The sequence below is a fragment of the Salvelinus sp. IW2-2015 genome, linkage group LG16, assembly GCF_002910315.2.
Source record: "Salvelinus sp. IW2-2015 linkage group LG16, ASM291031v2, whole genome shotgun sequence".
NCBI classification, from domain to species: domain Eukaryota; kingdom Metazoa; phylum Chordata; class Actinopteri; order Salmoniformes; family Salmonidae; genus Salvelinus; species Salvelinus sp. IW2-2015.
In genome coordinates, this window is record NC_036856.1 from 22,395,986 (window position 1) to 22,409,984 (window position 13,999).

Consider the following 13,999-nt stretch of genomic DNA (forward strand, 5'->3'; position numbering starts at 1 on the left):
AATGTAAATCGAGTCATGTGTTATTAGACAGCTTTCCAGAAGACTAGGCCTAAGCGTTGTAAGCTAAATTGATGACAAACTTGTGGAGACAAAGTTACTGACTCTCCGAAAGCTATTGAAGTGAGCGTCTCCAACTAGCCATCACCACTCACACTGAGAAACATTGCACATCATCAAAAGCATAACCAAGCAGGATGCTGATATAGAATGGACCAATGATAGCAACAGATGTTAGCGTAGTAACTATGACGGGCATGCATCCACGGTAATTCAGTCAACTCTTACCAGTTGTCTGTTAGCTCTCAAAATCTGATGACATGCAGAGCATGAAAAGAGGGAGAAGAAAAGAGGAAAAATAAAGAAAACAAAAAGCAAAAAAGAGCAACAGGTGTGTCAAACTCGTTTTGCCCCAGGGGCTGCAGTAGGTCTTCAACGAGGTCCGGAGGGCCGCACTGAAAATTTGATGTATTTCCTCGTCGTCAAGATTGGCAAAAAAATTGTCCTCTATACATTATTTGGGGAATTGTTGATGCTCCCCGACTGTCTAGCTTTCATTTTTGGTGATTATTAGTGAGCTGGACAAGAAACTGTATGAATGTAGGTCCTTTATCATTTCTTCACCGTTTCAATTTGGTTTTAGTCATTTTAAAGTAAATTGAGTCCGTTCCCACCCCTGCTCTAGTAGAAAGACTGACACAGACAAACAGAATAGAGACAAAATAGAGACAGAATGGAGAGAGAAAAATGGCTGTAGCATGAATAGAACAACCACAACACAGGCAGCCTCCTGGAACCGTCTAGAACTTACTGCCATCACACTGCCTAACAAACTGAAATATCAAGATTTCATATTACTGTCTTGGTAAAACACCCAATCAATATTCCCAGAGATCTGCACAGAACATTCACAATCAGGTTCGCTGTCAGGCCAAGCCAGGTTGATCTCTGGCCCTCCCTCCCCAAAGCGGACCACTACCAGAGGTAGAGCAGATGGTACAGTACAGCCACCCTCACCTGTCCATTCCCCATGAGAGACGTGTCCTCCCCCATCAGTATGTAGGAACCAAAGAAGAAGGCAAATGCGTGGCAGAAGCCCAGCAGTGTCCAGTACAAAAAGGTCTTGAAGGAAAGGAGGGAGTTCTTGCTGATGTCTCTGTTGGTGTGGAGGGACAAAAAGGGATAGTACTGTCCGTTATCAAATGCTTGTTGTGTTTTCAGGTAAATGCATCTAATGGAGGTACAGCCTCATTCTGTATGGAAAAAAATATGTCAAATAGAACACCATGTCCTACCTGTAGAGCACTGGCTTGCTCTGCAGCACATGAGGATGGACCAGTTGCTCAAACAGGCTGTACACCAGTATGGGCAGGGAGGTGAAACAGATGTTGTAGAGTGTCAGGTAGACACTGTCATACAGAGTCTGGGGAAACAGGGACACAAAAACGAGTTAGGACAAGGTTGCCACATAACCCCGGGCCATGTACAGCACAGCACATACACCTGCCAAAAAATTCACTTCCGTTCTTTATCCAGCATCAACTAGGGACGACATTTGGCTAATTTATACTGTATGTTGATGATCCAAAGCTGGACAGTTTGAGTTGTTGATCCCTCAATGGAGATAAAGCTACACGTGGTACCTTCAGAACAACAGGGATGTTTATCACACAGAACACACTACACTGACACAACACTTAAAAAGCAACAGTAATAAGGGACCACAAAAAATGAACAAATAGAACTAATGAGACATTGAAAGACACTTACTTGTTGTGAAAACAGACAGAAGAACTGGTATAAAAACTGGGGCGTAATAAAGCACACATTCTAAAAGAAGACAAAAAGGGATTTAGACCRGAGACAATAACATCTAGCTCCTGTATTGGTTTTCATTGTATAGGACACTGCAAAGCATCCTTAAACATCAAACTCACCTTGTAAAAAAAGTACTGTACAAGGGTTGCTATTCTAATGTAGTAGAAGTGGCCATGGACAAGCAGCAATTTGGAAAGGAATTTAAACCTCGCTATTGCATAGTCACTGTTTTGTACTGCTTGTCTTCCCTCCTTGCCCATGATTCCTGAGAAAAATGAAAAAGTCTGTTATTAGCCACCTTGTACTGAAACTACAAACAAAATACAATATTGAGTAATTGGTTATTGGGACGTTCCATGTCATTTCAGAAAGCCATGACCCACCATATCAGATTGTTCTGAAATATCTTATGTTTCTAACTACAGAAACTAAGCATTCAGGAAACATTTTGTTGAAATAAAATTAGATCTCTGAGAAATTAAGCTAATTGATTGCAACCAAATTGTCCATTTTAATTTATAGGATTCAGATAATATTCAGTCATTATAGTATCTAACATCCAATTTGGACCAAACGTTTTTCTATTAATAAGTAAGACATGAGGAATCCAAAGAAGTGGTCAAAAGCCATTAGTTCTCAATGTTTAACAAGTGGTATGGAGCTGCGGCTCGGAGTATTGTTTCTTCATCCTATGTAATGTATTCTCAGTGAATTTGMTTTTTCCCTGTTCACAGAAATGTGTCATTGAAGGTTTATGTCCCATCCTAGATCCTGATATTTCCAGGTTCTGACCACTAGATGGTGCTGTTCCTGCTATTAGGCWTTTTTTTTTAAGAACTCCKCATTGTTAGGTAATTKAAATAACCAAATTCAACCTAGCTAATTTCCGATTTATACGAAATTGTTTGACTACAGAGGTAGCAAAACTGTACTTCAAATCTATGATACTCCCCCACTTAACATACTGCTTGACTAGTTGGGCCCAAGCTTGCTGTACAACAGTAAGACCTATTCAGTCTGTCTACAAACAGGCTCTCAAAGTGCTTGATAGGAAGCCCAATAGCCATCATCACTGTCACATCCTCAGAAAGCATGAGCTCCTGAGTTGGGAAAATCTTGTGCAATACACCGATGCATGTCTTGTATTCAAGATCCTAAATGGCTTGGCTCCCCCTCCACTCAGTATTTTTGTTAAACAGAAAACCCAAACATATGGCAGCAGATCCACAAGGTCRGCCATGAGAGGTGACTGTGTAGTTCCCCTAAGGAAAAGCACCTTTAGTAAATCCGCTTTTTCTGTGAGGGCTTCCCATGTCTGGAATACACTGCCATCAGACACACATAACTGCACCACATATTACACTTTCACAAAATGCTTGAAGACATGGCTAAAGGTCAATCAGATTTGTGAACATGGTCCCTAGCTGTGTGTTGCCGCTTTCCATGTCTGTTGTCTGTAACTTGTGAGGTGTGGAAACACTTTGTTGCTTTTATGAATTTTGTCTTGCTGCTTTTTGTTCTATGTTGCCCTGTCTGTATGCTACGTCTTGCTTGTCCTATGTTGCTATGTCTGTATGCTATGTTTTGTTCTATGTTGCTATTGTCTATATTGTAATTGTTTTTAATAACCTGCCCAGGGACTGCGGTTGAAAATGAGCCGGCTGGCTAAAACCGGCACTTTTACTGAAACTTTGATTAATGTGCACTGTCCCTGTAAAAATAAACTCAAACTCAAAGGAACAGTTAATCCAAATTACATATTGGTTTTCTTACCCTGTAAGCAGTCTATGGACCAGGTATGGGAGCAACCCACACTTTGGTTTTGTTTACCTGGCCACTGTTTCAAATACTAAATGTTTTGCATTTGTAGCACAAATACAATGCAAGTCAATGGTACCTATATTAGCATTTCCACGSTTCATATCCAAATCATCTATAAGTAACATCATTGAGTTGCACAATCAATTTTTAGATACTTTAAATTTGGACATGATTTGGACATAAAGCACGCAAATGATAATATAGGTACCATTGACTTGCACTGTTTACCTTGACCTGGCAAAGCATGAGTTGCTGTCATATCTGGTCCATAGACTGCTTACAGGGTAAAAAACAACAATGCAATTTAGTAATTTGGGTGAACGACCCCTTTAACAAGGCAGGGGGGTTCTTTAAAATAAAAATAAAAAAAAATAAATAAAAAAAAATCGCCTAATAGCAGGAACAGCACCATCTAGTGGTCAGAACCTGGTAATATCAGGATGTAGGATGGGACATAAACCCAACAACTACAATGACTAATTTCTATGAACAGAAAAAAATCCCCATCACTGAATACATGACATAATATGAAAAAACAATGCTCTGACCCGCAGCGCCATACTACTTGTCAAACAGAGAACCGATACATACTATATACTCTTTGTTGGGGTGATATTTGGCGTGGGATGTGGGTAGGTCTGTGGATGGCTTTCGACCATTTCTTTGGATTCCTCATGTCTAATTCATTGTTAGAATAAAGTTTGGTCKAAATCAGATGCTTGGTACTATATTTATTTAATATTATATGAATCCTATCAATTAAAATGGCCAATTTGGGTGCAGCTTAATTTGTCAGAGACCAAATTATATTTCAACAAAATAATGTTGGGGGAATGCTAATCTTAACAGAAACGATTTTAGAACAATCTGAGATGGTGGGCATCGAAATCCTCTTTCTCGTGCTTTTTGAGGTGGAATGACCCTATTGTAATTTGATGGGATGGTGAACTTACCTATGCCAACATGGGCTTCTTGAATCATGCTGACATCATTGGCTCCATCCCCAATGGCTAAAGTGATGGGTTTCTCTAGAGATGTTTTCAGCAATCTCACCACCTGTCAAGCAGCATAAAATACTCATTAATAAGCAGTCCAAATGAGACCAGGGGCAAGTCCACAGCAATTAACCTTTAATGTAACACTGCAGACAAAAATCACAGCACTGGTCAGATAATCTACCCTCCACAGCACTGACCACTAATACAAAAAGCAGAGAAACCAAAATATAAAGCTGAAATAACTTCCTGAAGATTAATAGCTAAGACAATTTGTGCATATCATGCAAGAACACGCACTGTTGTGAGCAGTGTTGGGGGTAATGCTTTACAAGGTAACGGGTTAGAGTACTCAGATTACTTTTTGTGGTAATGACTAACTCAAGTGTTAGTTTTTCAATTTAAGTAATCAGTTACTTCTTCTAATAAGTAAGTTGTTACTTTAACAATATTATTTAGCTTTTTCTTTGTTGGTGCAAATAAAAAATGAAAATCCCTCTCCCTAGGCTGTTTATGCCGGTTCGCACTCTTCCTGCTTCTGCATGAACGTTGTGTTGGGTAGCTGGCTGGTAGCGAGATGCCGGAGAATACATTGTGGAACTATTTTGAATTGGTAGAAGAAAAGGCCAGATGTTACCGCTCGAATCTTGACTGGCGCTACTTGCAGGACTCACACGGATCATTGGGTTTAGGCGAGTGGCCCGTTTATTGTCTGGTAATAGCAAACAATGTAGGTGAACAAGTTAAGCTCAGTTAATAAGAATTTACATTTCTCCAGCTCCGTCTTCGCCATAAGCATAAAGGAAAGGGCACTAAAGACTTGTATCCATTGGCACTTTGAAGTGAATCCGGGTTGGCCTTGGTGGGCTAGTTCGAATTGAGTTTCCACCTCCTCCAGAAATTACAAATGTCACGTTGCTAGGTAGCCAATATGTGACTGTGCAACTAGCATCGCTAATGTTGCCAACTAGCAAGATGTGGAATATAATTCACCATGCTGTAACTAACGTTATCCTACACACCTGCCAGGGCAAGCCAGACTGCGATCCATGTATTTAGCTTCCTAATGTTAGCTAGATAGCTAAACTGTTAGCATCGTCGCTAGCATAACAGGCTAGCTTAATTCCTACCTTCCTTGCCATGGCATTGGCTATTAGCTAGATAACAAAGCAAACCAGACAACAGGCTTGATATGATGTAGCTAGCTAGTTGACTTTAAAAGGGCACTAAAAGTTCACAATGTAGTCGTATAGGCCTAGTTTTACATATAACCCAGTTCGTATCAGGTACAACAGATTGGTAGCCAGTTGTCCTTGTTAGCTATTTGAGCTCTCCTTTTACATATGTATTTAAGTATTGTAAAGGAGATATTGCGTCTGTCATTGTTACATGAGTTGGTATAGCACAGAGTGATACAGACGTAGCGTCCTAACGTTACCTCTACTCTACTGGGCATAAGAATGATCAACATGTCTTAAGAGGGTTTTCTTTTTGCTAACGCAAAATGAATGTAACMACCAATTAGTTACTTTCCATAGTAAGTAACGGTGCACGTTACTTTCAATGGGTGTGCCTGTCACGCCCTGACCTTAGTATTCTTTGTTTTCTTTATTATTTTGGTTAGGTCAGGGTGTGACAAGGGTGGTATGTGTGTTTTTGTCTTATCTAGGGGTTTTTGTATGTCTAGGTGTGTGTGTCTAGTCTAGACATATGTAGGTCTATGGTGGCCTAGATTGGTTCCCAATCAGAGGCAGCTGTTTATTGTTGTCTCTGATTGGGGATCCTATTTAGGTTACCATTTTCCAGTTTGGTTGGTGGGTTATTGTCTATGTTGATGTTGCATGTCTGCACTCCGTGTTTATAGCGTTCACGTTCGTTTTGTTAATTTGTATAGTTTGTTAGTGTTCTTCGTGTTCAGTCGTCTTGTATTAAAATATGCATTCACATCACGCTGCGCTTTGGTCTCCTCACTACAACGAACGTGACGTTGTAAAGTAACGAGTTACTTTTCAAAAGTAACGTTCCCCAACACTGGTTGTGAGAGAGTTGTAAGAGTGCACTGTTTTAATCATACAGTATGTTAATTCTACTATGATATAAGTTGTAGCCTGTTAGTAGACAATCATCTTTAGACATTTGTTCTAAATTCTTGATAGAGCATGAGAAAAATCCGAATAGCGCTGTTCTCTGGCTCCATTCATAAAGGAGACCCCTAATAGGCTGGTAGTGACGTGAAGCAGTGACAGTAAGGGAACTTGCCTTGGCCTTCTGCAGGGGCGCCATCCGGCAGCACAGCACGGCAGAGCAGTTCTTGCACACCTCCATGAAGAGCTTCTCGTGCCCCCGCAGTGCCAGAGACAGGCTGGCCCCGTCCACCACCAGGCCATGTTGGATCACATGGTCCTCTTTGATCCTACACACACAGAGAGGAGAGCAGGTATAAATAACTATACAGCCTTAGCATAGAGGTCCTCACGACACAGGATGTGTACACACACACACACTACAGTGCATCTCACAAATGGGCCATCACTGGGAGGGTTATGCATCATTTCCGAACATAATCAACCAATTTTAAATGGAATTTAATAAAAACATATTAATGGTCTTGATTTCTCATAACCATATCCATCATTTGTCACCCAGCACGGGTGGTATGTGGGAGGATTCGAGTCGTGACTACCTCTACAAAAAAAWTTATATCTTCCAGTTAGAGTGCTATGGCAACTCTTCTCTGCTTTCCAAACTGAGTCACCCACGGCGCATCGTGCCTAATGATAATCTCCCCCCAGGGGACCTGCACCGAGACTCCTCCTTCACCATTAATAAGCCAAGGACCATTGAAAAAGGGACTGTATCAGTAGTGATACAGAACAGAAGGTTCCAGAGCTGCTCTGACAACATTCTGACATGTAGAGAATCACTGTGTAGTGTGAACATTAGAGCACTGTCCTTAACACTAAATATGACGTTAATCTCTGACTTCTATACTTATTTATTGCACCCAGACTTGTAGATTACCCTGAATACATCAACCTGCTGATGAGGGCATGTGGACAAGTCAACCCAGGACACAACATGGATCACAGACATAGTGAGTGACATGAAGATCATGGGGAAACATGGTGGTAGATGTGAGTAAAAGTGTCCTACCTCCTTGCCAGTTGTCGGAGCTGCTCGGCACACTCGTTGTCAGACTTCTGCTGCACCAGCTCCAGGATGTTCATGGTGCGGTGGAAGTGGCCGCAGGAGAGGCTGACACTGACCGCTGTCTCGTGCTTGTCCCCGGTCAGCACCCACACCTTGATCCCGGCCAGGCGCAGCGCCTCAATGGTCTCCTGGACCTTCTCCTGCAGCCTGGGGACACAGACATAACACCAGTCACAGCACGTTACACAGCACGTTAGCCTCTCTGCCATATAAAGACCGAAAAAGGTAGAACCAGAGGTGGTTCATTTACGTTAAACAGTAGGGAGGGTTTCATTTACGTTAAACAGTAGGGAGGGTTTCTGTGAGTGTACGCGCACTCATTGCAGTACAAGAAACAGAGTTTTTCTTTCTACCTCAATTTTCATCCTTCCACCACAGGAGGCAAACAACTTACAGCTTATAATTGTACAATTAACATAACCTGTCTGAATAGCCTCAATGCTGCTGTAGCAAATTTGCACACATCCATAATCCATTGGAGTGTGTTGAGAGACCATCCTCCTGAATTAAACGTGTATGTACACACCCCTTCAAATTAGTGGATTTGGCTATTTCAGCCACTACAGTTGCTGATAGGTGTATAAAATCGAGCACACAGCCATGCAATCTCCATAGACAAACATTGGCAGTAGAATGTCCCATACTGAAGAGCTCAGTGACGTTCAACATGGCAACGTCAAAGGATGATACCTTTCCAACAAGTCAGTTCGTTACGTTTCTGCCCTGCTAGAGCTGCCCCGGTCAACTGTAAGTGCTGTTATTGTGAAGTGGAAACGTCTAGGAGCAACAACAGCTCAACCGCAGAGTGGTAGGCCACACAAGCTAACAGAACGGGACCGCCGAGTGCTGAAGCGTGTCAAAATCGTCTGTCCTCGGTTGTTATATTCACTACCAAGTTCCAAACTGCTTCTGGAAGCAACGTCAGCACAAGAACCGTTGGGAGCTTCATGAAATGGGTTTCCATGGCCGAGCAGCCGCACACACAAGCCTAAGATCACCATGTGCAATGCCAAGCGTCAGGTGGATTGGTGTAAAGCTCGCCGCCATTGGACTCTGGAACAGTGTAAACGTATTCTCTGGAGTGATGAATCACGCTTCACCATCTGGCAGCCCGAAGGATGAATCTGGGATTGGTAGATGCCTGGAGAACACTACCTGCCCGAATGCATAATGCCAACTGTAAAGTTTGGTGGAGGAGGAATAATGGTCTGGGGCTGTTTTTCATGGTTTGGGCTAGGCCCTTTAGTTCCAGTGAAGGGAAATCTTAATGCTACAGCATACAATGACATTCTAGATGATTCTGTGCTTTACATTTACATTTACATTACATTTAAGTCATTTAGCAGACGCTCTTATCCAGAGCGACTTACAATTACAATACAACTTGCTTCCAATTTTGTAGAAACAGTTTGGGGAAGGTCCTTTCCTGTTTCAGCATGACAATGTCCACGTGCACAAAGCGAGGTCTATGCAGAAATGGTTTGTTGAGAACAGTGTGGAAGAACTTGACTGGCCTGCACAAAGCCCTGACCTCAACCCCATTGAACACCTTTGTGATGAATTAGAACGCTGATTGCGAGCCAAGCCTGATCGCCGAACATCAGTGCCCGACCTCACCAATGCTCGTGGCTGAACGGAAGCAAGTCCCTGCAGCAATGTTCCAACATCTAGTGGAAAGTCCTCCCAGAAGAGTGGAGGCTGGATAGCAGCAAAGGGGGGGGACCAACTCCATATTAATGCCCATGATTTTGAAATGAGATGTTCGATGAGCAGGTGTCCACAAACTTTTGGTCATGTAGTGTATGTAGGCTCTTAATTCTGTTTAATTGACCATTTAATTTACAATTGATGTTATGACAGAATCAATAGAGGTAACGAGGGCATCAATGAGATGTCTTAGTCAGACCAGGCAATTAGTCAATCAATTAACCATGTGAACATAATTACATTGGGGAGATGGGTGGAACAAAAACCTGAGGCCCTTAGGGGGCTAACGAATGAAACATCTGCTCTATGATAGCCCATTAAAGCGGCCTGCTTAACCAAGTGTTCAAGTGGTGAAACATCTAGTAGTGAGAAAAAGCCAAATATTACCTATTATCCCTCTAAGAGTAAGCAAGAAGAATGTGTTGTGTTATAAACAAGAACATCCTGTATCACTGCACTGTTGGAGCTAGGAACATACACTATACTACCGTTCAAAAGAAAGGTTCTTATTTTCTTTAAAGAAAAGCAAAAAAAAWTGTCCATTAAAATAACATCAAATTGATCAGAAATACAGTGTAGACATTGTTAATGTTGTAAATGACTATTGTAGCTGGAAAGGGCAGATTTTTTAAATGTAATAACTACATAGGCGTACAGAGGCCCATTATCAGCAACCATCACTCCTGGGAGTAGTACACATCATGGTACGAGATCTTCAGTTTCTTGGCAATTTCTCGCATGGAATAGCCTTCATTTCTCAGAACAAGAATAGACTGACGAGTTTCAGAAGAAAGTGCTTTGTTTCTGGCCATTTTGAGCCTGTAATCGAATCCACAAATGCTGATGCTCCAGATACAACTAGTCTAAAGAAGGCCAGTTTTATTGCTTCTTTAATCAGAACAACAGTTTACAGTTGTGCTAACATAATTGCAAAACGGTTTTCTAATGATCAATTAGCCTTTTAAAATGATATACTTGGATTAGCTAACACAACGTGCCATTGGAACACAGTAGTGATGGTTGCTGATAATGGGCCTATGTAGGTATTAAATATATATATTTTTTTTTAATCTGTCGTTTCCAGTTACAATAGTCATTTGGTCCCGTGTGGCTCAGTTGGTAGAGCATGGCGCTTGCAACGCCAGGGTTGTGGGTTCAATTCCCACGGGGGGACCAGGATGAATATGTATGAACTTTCCAATTTGTAAGTCGCTCTGGATAAGAGCGTCTGCTAAATGTAAATTAGTAGTATTAGTATTTACAACATAAAAAATGTCTACACTGTATTTCTGATAAATTTGATGTAATTTTAATGGACAAAAAAATATGCTTTTCTTTCAAAAACAAGGACARTTCTAAGTGACCCCAAACTTTTGAACGGTAGTGCAAGCATTGCTACAACCGCGATAAGATCTGCAAAATGTGTATGCAACCAATAGCATTTTATTTGATTATTCAGCCCTAATGTTGGACACAAACATTATGTTTTCATCCAGAGTCACATTTATTTATTTATTTCCCAAGCTATAGCATACAATATTTTACATACGGCAGGTTTTTAAAGGACCAAAGAGTTTACTTTGTGTTTTCATTTTTTGCCATGGAAAAAATATTGCTATACTGGTATCGTCACAGCCCTAGCTGAGGCATTCCATGTAAGAAATGTAGTAATCAGCGTAGAGGTGGATAGTCGATACTATCCATGTCTACGATACTGGTATCGTTACCGCCCTATTAAGCACGTTGTTCACAAGCGGCACTGCAGTATGAATACAGAGATGATGTTGCGATAGAAATGTTAAAGTTAGGTGGTAAAAGCCAGACTGATTAAGGGGCTAAGATTGATCATATCCTCAATAATGTAGAGGCTCATTCCTTTTTTGGGGGTGAGCAGAGCAGCATCCTCTGAGCGAGAAGTTCTATAAGCACCTTGTTCGCCGGAGGGGGAATTAATTAGAGGAGAGAGAAAGAGAGAGGAGACTGGGCTGCGTCACAGGCAGATGGTGTGGTCTGTCTGGGTCTCACTACAGAGCAAGCACACACACACTCAAACGTCAACAGAGTCTCTCCTGGATTTCCACTGACCAGTGGCCAAATCCAGACTGCCTCTGCTTCACCAACAATGATGAGACAGCCTATAGGGAGGAAGTCAGAGATCTGGCAGTGTGGTGCCAGGACAACAACTTATCCCTCAATGTAAGCAAGACAAAGGAGCTGATCGTGGACTACAGGAAAAGGAGGGCCGAACATGCCCCCATTCACATCGACGGGGCTGTAGTGGAGCGGGTCGAGAMTTTCAAATTCCTTGGTGTCCTCACCACCAACAAACTATCATGGTACAAACACACCAAGACAGTCGTAAAGAGGGATGGCCAACACCTTTCRCCCTCAGGAGACTGAAAAGATTTGGCATGGATCCTCAAAAAGTTCTACAGCTGCACCACCGAGAGCATCCTGACTGGTTGCATCAATGCCTGGTATGGCAACTGCTCGGCATCCGACCGTAAGGCGCTACAGAGGGTAGTGTGTACTGCCCAGTACATCCCTGGGGCCAAGCTTCCTGCCATCCAGGACCTATATACTAGGTGGTGTCAGAGAAAGGCCCCAAAAATTGTCAAAGACTCCAGTCACCCATGTCATACTGTTCTCTTTGCTACCCAATGGCAAACGGTACGTGAGCGCCAAGTCTAGGTCCAAAAGGCTCCTTAGCAATTTCTACCCCCAAGCCATAACATTGCTGAAAAATTCATCAAATGGCCACTGGATTATCTATGCATAGTCACTTTACCCCTACCTACATGTACAAATTACCTTGACTAACCTGTACCCCCGTACATTAACTTGGTACCGGTACCCCCTGTATATAGCCTCGTTATTGTTATTTTATTGTGTTACTTATTATTTTATTACTTTAGTTTATTTAGTAAATKATTTATTGAACTGCATTGATGGTTYAGAGCTTGTAAGTAAGCACTTCACAGTAAGGTCTATTTTTTTTATTTTTAACTGACTTGGCCCAGCAAGTCAGTTAAGAACAAATTCTTATTTACAATGACAGCCTACACCGGCCAAACTCGGACGACGCTGGGCCAATTATGCACCGCCCTATAGGATTCCCAATCACGGCCAGTTGTGATACAGTCTGGATTCAAACCAGGTTGTCTGTAGTGACTCTAGCACTGAGATGCAGTGTCTTAGACCACTGCACCACTTGGGAGCCCCAAGTCTACACCTGTTGTATTGGGCGCATGTGACAAATAAACTGATTTGATTTTCAGTGTCTCCATGGCRACTGTTCAGCATGTGTGACTGACAGGGAGCTACACCAGTCTGAGGGATTCTATGTAATAAATGTTGTAATCAGCTTAGACATGAATAGTCGCCTTAAGATGTACTCAAAACCAACCCAGATGCAGATGACAGTTGAGCCTTTGTTACATTATTGTTTTATTGGAGCATGCATACGCCCAATCACATTTTATTTTGACAGGCCCCTTAACAACACAATCACATAAAACGAGCTTGAATGTTGGATCCTGATCCTTTCTAAAGATATGCCTCTAACCAATCTTAACAGAGCCTAGATTCCAAAATTCAGAGCACCATCTCAATCCAGCAGCACGCGTGCAATGCCTTTATGCTCAGCAGCACACTAGGTGACTGATGTATGACACGTTGCAGGGCTGCATGCAGAAAGGCATGAGTCATGTTTGATTGGTTAAGTGCATTAGGCTCAGGAGGACTGAGCCCAGCCCCCAGCCCAGGGAGGCTCCTGCTGCACGGAGGTGATGAGTCACAATGATCTGTTAAGGTAAACAATCTGGGGAAAAGGAACAGAGGAGGAAGTGATGTGCCTCTAGTGCCATGTTAAATCATTTTCCGATTCCATTGTATTTCCATTGTGAATTCATGCAGCATATCTTGACAGGCATATAATTTGACCTCATCAGTGCATTTGTTACGATAATAATCCATATAAAGTACAGTAATTAGTTAAATTAGAGGCAGGTGTGAAAATAAAACCAAGGTTGAAATACTATAAAAGACTGAGATACTGTGAAATCGAATGAGAGGCTGATTTCGCTCTGTTGGAAGATTTGGCACACGCTGCATTTCGCAGGGAGCGCGTTTTTAGTGACAGATGGGACTTTTTTTGTAGAAAGTACAGATTGGCTCATCAGATATTGTTTCCCAAAACGAATCTTATAGAATCTTTGCGAGGATTTAAGACCTACTTTAAAATGGCAAACATGCCATTCCTGTGCACATCCAAGCGCCATCCACCCTCGTGTTTTTGGCAACTAGCACTTTTCAGCGGGTGCTGGCCGATTGGCATCTCACYGCCCTCAATGAGCTAATGTTTTGGATGCAATTATCAGCAAAACGAACTGTAACATACAATTTCCTTACACCATCYCACAACAAGTTGAAGTCAAGAGGGGTTTCTTTGC

At 42.0% G+C, this 13,999-nt stretch overlaps 1 protein-coding gene across 3 annotated transcripts in view; it reads right to left on the minus strand.

Annotated features, from left to right (window-relative positions):
* The window catches only part of LOC111975757 (phospholipid-transporting ATPase IF), a 37,148-nt gene that overhangs the window by 9,991 nt on the left and 13,158 nt on the right, over positions 1-13,999 (minus strand). For all 3 annotated transcript variants that reach the window (XM_024004323.2, XM_024004324.2, XM_024004326.2), the window contains exons 19-25: positions 7,785-7,988; positions 6,891-7,044; positions 4,590-4,692; positions 1,935-2,080; positions 1,768-1,827; positions 1,293-1,420; positions 1,015-1,153 (exon numbers count right to left, since the gene is read on the minus strand). In XM_024004323.2, the coding sequence (XP_023860091.1) occupies positions 1,015-1,153; positions 1,293-1,420; positions 1,768-1,827; positions 1,935-2,080; positions 4,590-4,692; positions 6,891-7,044; positions 7,785-7,988 (934 nt within the window). The remainder of the gene's footprint in view (positions 1-1,014; positions 1,154-1,292; positions 1,421-1,767; positions 1,828-1,934; positions 2,081-4,589; positions 4,693-6,890; positions 7,045-7,784; positions 7,989-13,999) is intronic.